At 47.6% G+C, this 5,946-nt stretch overlaps 1 protein-coding gene across 2 annotated transcripts; it reads right to left on the reverse strand.

Annotated features, from left to right (window-relative positions):
- Window positions 1-1,982: 1,982 nt before the first annotated feature.
- LOC131290745 (rab GTPase-binding effector protein 1) lies at window positions 1,983-4,819 on the reverse strand. Of its 2 annotated transcripts, none has more exons than XM_058319916.1 (4): window positions 4,653-4,819; window positions 4,291-4,568; window positions 4,086-4,193; window positions 1,983-3,371 (listed from the first exon to the last, which is right to left on the reverse strand). In XM_058319916.1, the coding sequence occupies exons 1-4, from the start codon at window positions 4,810-4,812 to the stop codon at window positions 1,989-1,991; spliced, it is 1,929 nt and encodes a 642-aa protein (XP_058175899.1). In that variant the 5' UTR covers window positions 4,813-4,819; the 3' UTR covers window positions 1,983-1,988. The 2 variants fall into 2 exon arrangements, with proteins under 2 accessions (XP_058175899.1, XP_058175898.1); XM_058319915.1 differs by having other exon boundaries at window positions 4,074-4,193.
- Between the last annotated feature and the right edge of the window lie 1,127 nt (window positions 4,820-5,946).

Raw genomic sequence — 5,946 nt, forward strand, 5'->3', positions numbered from 1 at the left:
ACACGCCTACCACTAATCAAAACCCTCGGTTGGCCAGCCACCACCGCAGAACACCAATCCTAAGCCGAGAGTAGAGAAACCGGAGAGAACAATCCCTGTCCCGTGAACGAACCGTGTTGTGCCCCCCAGCGGAAGTTGAGAAAGTTACGCAGGAAAACTTAAGTGCCTTTGAATGAATGAAACGAACGTCTTATGCCCCCCCCCCCCGAAACCGTTCTAACACGGTTCGACCAATTTTGCCCACAATCCGGCCCCACCATCGATATTACTTAGACGATCCTATACCAGCGTCCGAGGAGGTTTTATCATATAAAAAGAGAACGTTGTGTTACAAAAGTTAAATTATATAGACTGGGCAAAAATAAACGGGACGGGAACGAGAGATGTACATAAAACACAGTCCCACCTTTCGGCTCCTGCCAGGAAGGTAAAACGAACGCTGGAAAACGAGGAGCGGGGGCGATTGTAGGGAGAATCACTCAAAAAAAAAAAAAAACATTGTCGTTATGGAACTGCAAACATTCGGTTTTTGATAGCCAACCAAAAGATGAATGAATAAAGGGACAGTAAGATAATAAATTGCTCATGTTCGAAAAGGGCAGAAGGATCCTGGCTCGGGCTGAGCTGCGTTCGCTTAAAGCAAAAAAAAAAACTGTCGTTTGTTTTGGTGACTTCCGTCGTACTTCCGAAAACCGCGAAACATATATAGTAAACTGGCGAAAACTAATCTAAAAGAACAATTTGTTGAACTGTTTTATCTTTATTTACTCCTTTGCAGATTTACGGCGAAGAATTGGTTAACAACAATTGTACTGGAAAATGTGAAAAGGGGAATTAGTGTTTTCGCATACCCAGACAAATGGTATAATTTGTAGAGAAAATTTAAAATTCACCACGTAAAATTTATCATCGCTTTTCAATACCCATAAAGCATCACATACCAAACTATTGGTACTTTTTTGTTATCGATGTCGAGCCTTCTTGTGGGTTTCTTTAAAACAAAGTGACCAACAGTAAATAACTGTCGAAATGCTAAGAACTCATTGGATAGAATGGAAGGTAATCTACAATAAAAAATGCGATTTTGTCAAGTTTGGCATGATCAAGATAAATTTAAAATGCTTCAGAAAAGCCCAACTCTAAACGCGTCATGAGTTTAAATAAAACGTATGACTTATCTCCAGGTACGCGTCTTGGGTTTTAAACATAAAGCTAAAGAGGGGAAAGTAACACAAGGTGATACACGAGCTATGTCTCACGGATGAAATAAACTGTCTTTATTGGGCGACTTATATAAAAATATAATTTTGTTCTTCACGGGACTAAGCGTACAGTGTTTTTGTTCCCCCGCAGTTGTGTTGCAGATTAGCCGCAATCCGCCTTTTAATCATACACAAATATTGTTACTGGTGTGAAAAGTAATTTAAGAATCGTCAAAAGCGGTGCCTTTTGTGAACAGCATACTCAGATGCTAGAAATGTAAATCTTAGAAGTATATGCAAAAGCAACTGGCTAACGTTAGATAGCCAAATATTGAAATAGTACGTAATACATAGCATAGAAAATTATTGCACTTGTCATCATCAACTGTTGGGATGAAAATGTGTGTGTTTGAGTAAAAAAAAAACTATAAAAACGGGTTGCGGAAATGACATCACACAACTGCTGGGAAGGTGCTGTAAGCCTTTGTCCCTTCGCTTCGCGGGATTTATGCACGAACTCTGGCTTGTATCGTCTGCATGGTGCAATGCAATAAACCCGCGAGTTGTTATCACTCAGTGGATCCGGCCCCGAGCAGCGTGCGATTGCATCTCTCACACGCTGCTATTGGGTGGCACCGAACGTGTTGCGGCAGCAAGTTGAACTTTCTGTCGCACGTTCCGTCTCTCCCACCTACATTTCCTAACTTAACTTACAAATTTAACAATTTCAGCGTACGAATAAGGTTGTGGGGGAGCAGGGAAGGAAAGGGATGAGACTACATCAGCTTAGGGCGACTGCGGTGGTTCTCGGCTGAAGTAGGGCGCGGTGTCCTGTACCAGCAGCGTATGGCACACGTCGCAGACGCGCGCCGGCTTCCGGTTGGGACCGGACGGCACCGACTTGGATAGACACGGCTGACAGTAGATCGTACCGCAGTGCCGACAGTGCTGCTTGCGGCGCGTGACGGTGAACTCCTTCTTGCAGTTCGGGCACTGGTCGACGTCGTCGTCGTCCTGCCAGCGCACCTGCGTGTCGGCCGAGCGGATCTTTTCGAGCTGCATCTGCAGCGACTGGGACAGCTTGACGAAGTCCTTCTGCACCGCCTCGTTGTTGGCCAGATCCTCCTGCAGCACCGTCATCTTGGTGCGCAGGTCACCGTTCTGCCGATCGAGCCGCTCGTTGGTCGCCTGCAGCTCGATGATTTGCATGCGGAGCTCGGAATTCTGCTTCTTGTGCTCGGCGTCCGCCCGCTCAAGCTCGTCCCGCTGGCCGCTCAGCTGCTGGAAGTCGTGGTGCTGCCGCTTCAGCTGCTCCTGCAGCTGGTAGTGCTTCTGCATGTAGTGCAGCTCGGACTTTTTCGCTTCCCGGTCGCGGCAGTGCTGCTGCTCCTGCAGCAGCGTCACCTCGTCCTGCATGCTGCCCGCCTTACGCTCCGCGAACTCGCAGCCCGCCTTCGTCACGATCAAGTTCTCGTGCAGTGTCAGCACCAGCTCTTGCAGCTCCTCGATGCTCTGCGGAAAGTTGATTTCCAGGTCCTTGAGGGCCACCGAGTTGGCGATGTACTTCCCCGACAGGAACTCGTTGTCCTGCTGCAGGCTGTTCAGCTTGTAGTAGACCTGCTCGCGCTCTTCGGTCAGCTTGGCTACCTCCTCCGACAGGTCGACGTTCAGCTGCTCGAAGTCGCGGCGCAGCTTGTCCAGCACCGCTTCCGTCCGCGCCGCCCGATCGGACACTTTCTGTACCTCGTTCTTGTGCTCCTCGCGCTTCTTATGCCACTGCACCTCGAGGTCGGCCCGCAAGGCCGCTTCTTTGGCAATTTGCTCCTTCAGACGCTCGACGCTCTTCTCCCACGTGGCATTCTGCTTGCGCTCGCTCTCCAGCTGCTGGGCAAGCGTTGCCTCGAGTGCCGCGCAATTTTCACACGCCACACTCGTTTCCATCTCGGATACCTGTTGCACTGGAACCGTCGTGCTACTGCTGCCTATGCTACCTGCTGCGGACACCGTCAGCATGCCGATCAGAGCGGACTTTTGCACATCCTTCTTGTCTCGCGCAGCCGTGAACGTCTCTATTTCCTCGTACGCCAGCCGTAGCTTTTCCTTCAGAGACTTTATTTCCTCCTCCAGCGGCACGACCAACGATCGCAGCACTTCCGCATCTTCCTGCGCCTGGCATTTTACAAAGCAACCGGATAAAAAGAAGAAGTTCTAATTAGCTTATCATTATTTCCATCATCGACAAAATCGTAAGCGTTACGGAGTAATGTGGTACTTTTCTTTACACCGAAAACAGTTTAAAAAAAACATAAAACCAGATACTGAAAGGGTTCAGTTTCATCAAACACGAAAAATTAAAAAAAAACACGCTGCAGTAGTGATGTTATGAGCATATTTACACACACACAAGCGCACATTCAGATTGGCAAGCCACCTATGCTTGACGCACTCTCGTTTCGTAAATGTTTACGTATCCGTCTTTACACCCATTGGAAATGTTCAGCACGCGTTTGTGCACTCTATTGTTTGACACCATTGGTTTGTTTTTATTTTACCACACACAATCACACTGCACTCTTACCACGTCCACTGTTGCCGAGGGATCCATGGCGAACCTGATTTAAACAATTATTGCAATGGTTTCGTATTCATACTGCACGGAATCGCCCGCACTTGAGCGAGGGAAGCAGTCGAGATGCTTATGACAGTTCGCCAAAAGCACAGGATCTGAATGAAGGGTGTGGTACAGTGGTTGATAAGCCTGACGTAAAACCTTCATGCTAACATGGGCACACTAGCATGCTAATGCAAAAAAGCGAAAGTGCCTCAGGAAATAATATACTAAACACTTCGAAAGCATAATGACATACGTACATATTTCTTTACCTTCCGCATTGATTCCTCCAGGTTGTCGCAGCTGCCCGAATCGGCGGCTCCGAATTTGAGAATAATTTTTTTCGCCTGCTGTACCGTTTTGGCAAGACTGGGCGAAACCTGCAAGCCAGCAGTAAGCAGAAAAATAATCTTATGTGCTGATGGTTACCCAACCGATCACGTTGCTCCGCAAAAAAGGGTTGACCAACATTCGTACCTGATTGGAATCGGCAAGCTCCTCCTTGAGTTGCGTTATTTCCTCCGTAAGCCTACTGTTTTCGTCCTGCAGTTCTTTCAACGACTCGCGCATTATTGACGACTCGTCCAGCGTTTCGTTGACCAGCTGCTTGAGCGTGCGAACCTCGTCCTCATTTTTATTGCTGTGCTCTTCCGCATCCTTCTCCCTGCTGTACTCCAGGATCATAAACTGGGCCTTCGTTTCTTCCAGCTCCTTCCGCACAGTGTTCGCTTCCAACGCCAGCTTTCTGCATTCGTCTACAACCGGCGAACCAATTACATTTGCAGCATTTTCAAACACGACGAGGGTGAGTGCTCGAGTTTACGAGCGGTAAGACTTACTTTCTTTGGAAAGGTACAGCTCCTTCATCCTTGCCCGCTGCTGGTTAAACTCTTCCCGCACTCGCAGCAGTTCCTTCTGGGCATTTTTCAACTGGCTATCAATCGCTGCACTCTCCTCGGCGACAGCTGGTTCCGCCGCGCCACTGACCTCACTTGCCATGCTTATGAGTCCGGTTCGGTGTCCAGTGTGCCTGCTAGAAATAAGTTTAACCACATGCGGTGATTAGGGCGGTATGTAAAATTTTTCTCATTAAGACCACCAATGTTTACCAATCATCCGAAACCGGGCAGGATTACAGCAGGGTTGCAGGGTGAGCGAATGTTGAGACAGTTTTTTCGTTATTTTTTTAACGCTCGCATGTCAAACCTGGCCCTGGCTGATAATGACGTTCGTGTTATGCTACAAATCCTATAACTACAATGCTAAGGCTGTGTATCTCCGTGCAAACGATCGCTGCAGCACAAAAGCAAAGCACCCTCGAGCTCAAGCATGAGATTGATTTTAAGGAATTTTAAAAGTATCGATCGGTTCAAGCGGTGCCATCCAATTTTTCCTCGTTCCGCCTGAGGGTACTGGAAAGGCAATGGTAATAATAATTATTATTTTCCTTCGTTCACTGTAATATGTGGCCACCTTGTGCGGTACACCTGGAACTGTCGTAGCTTGACACCACTTGTTGATTGTTGTAGTCACCTTGGGTGGCCGTATTGACAAGTCAGTTTCTGCGCTCACGAAAACACTTGGATTCTTTTGATAACAAGCAGTAGAATAAACAACGAGGCAAGATATAATAATTGCTGTTGCGAAACGGAGTTACTAGAGTTGTGAGAAAGTGTGTTCGCATATTGTAGTTCTGTGAAGAGACTCAGTTTCATCATTCAACCACCCCACCCCCAGTTGAAAGTGTGTTTGTTTGCCAGCTAAGTAGTCAACTACTGCATGAGGGGTAGAACAGCAACAACAGCTTACCCTCCGTGGTAGCGCTACTTATAGCAGCTAGCTCCAAAAAAGCTGCGCCTCCACAGTATCGTCTCTTTTTCGGAACGTTTAGCTAGAGCATGCAAAACATCTAACAGGCGCTAACGACGCGTCTCGAGCACGGTACACGCCAAAGGCTCGCCCAACATGGCGCTAGTACCGTAGAAAATTTACCCATATAGTGTGTACGGTGTGGCCGTAGCCATCAAACGCGAGCCCCATAATCCTAGTACCAACGTGTTTGCACCATACATCGAGACGGTTGGCGTAGACAAAAAAACAAAAAAAAGGCAAAGGATCCACGAAAACAATATC

The sequence above is a fragment of the Anopheles ziemanni genome, chromosome X, assembly GCF_943734765.1.
Source record: "Anopheles ziemanni chromosome X, idAnoZiCoDA_A2_x.2, whole genome shotgun sequence".
Classification (NCBI taxonomy): Eukaryota; Metazoa; Arthropoda; class Insecta; order Diptera; family Culicidae; genus Anopheles; species Anopheles ziemanni.

Excerpts from the sequence above, each read along its gene's own strand:
- LOC131290745 (XM_058319915.1), bottom strand. The coding sequence starts at position 4,812 with ATGGCAAGTGAGGTCAGTGGCGCGGCGGAACCAGCTGTCGCCGAGGAG. Across the intron at positions 4,569-4,652 it reads GCTGTACCTTTCCAAAGAAA|ACGAATGCAGAAAGCTGGCG; the intron begins GTAAGTCTTACC and ends CGCCGGTTGTAG. Across the intron at positions 3,372-4,073 it reads TGCGGAAGGTAAAGAAATAT|GCGCAGGAAGATGCGGAAGT; the intron begins GTACGTATGTCA and ends GTAAAATGCCAG.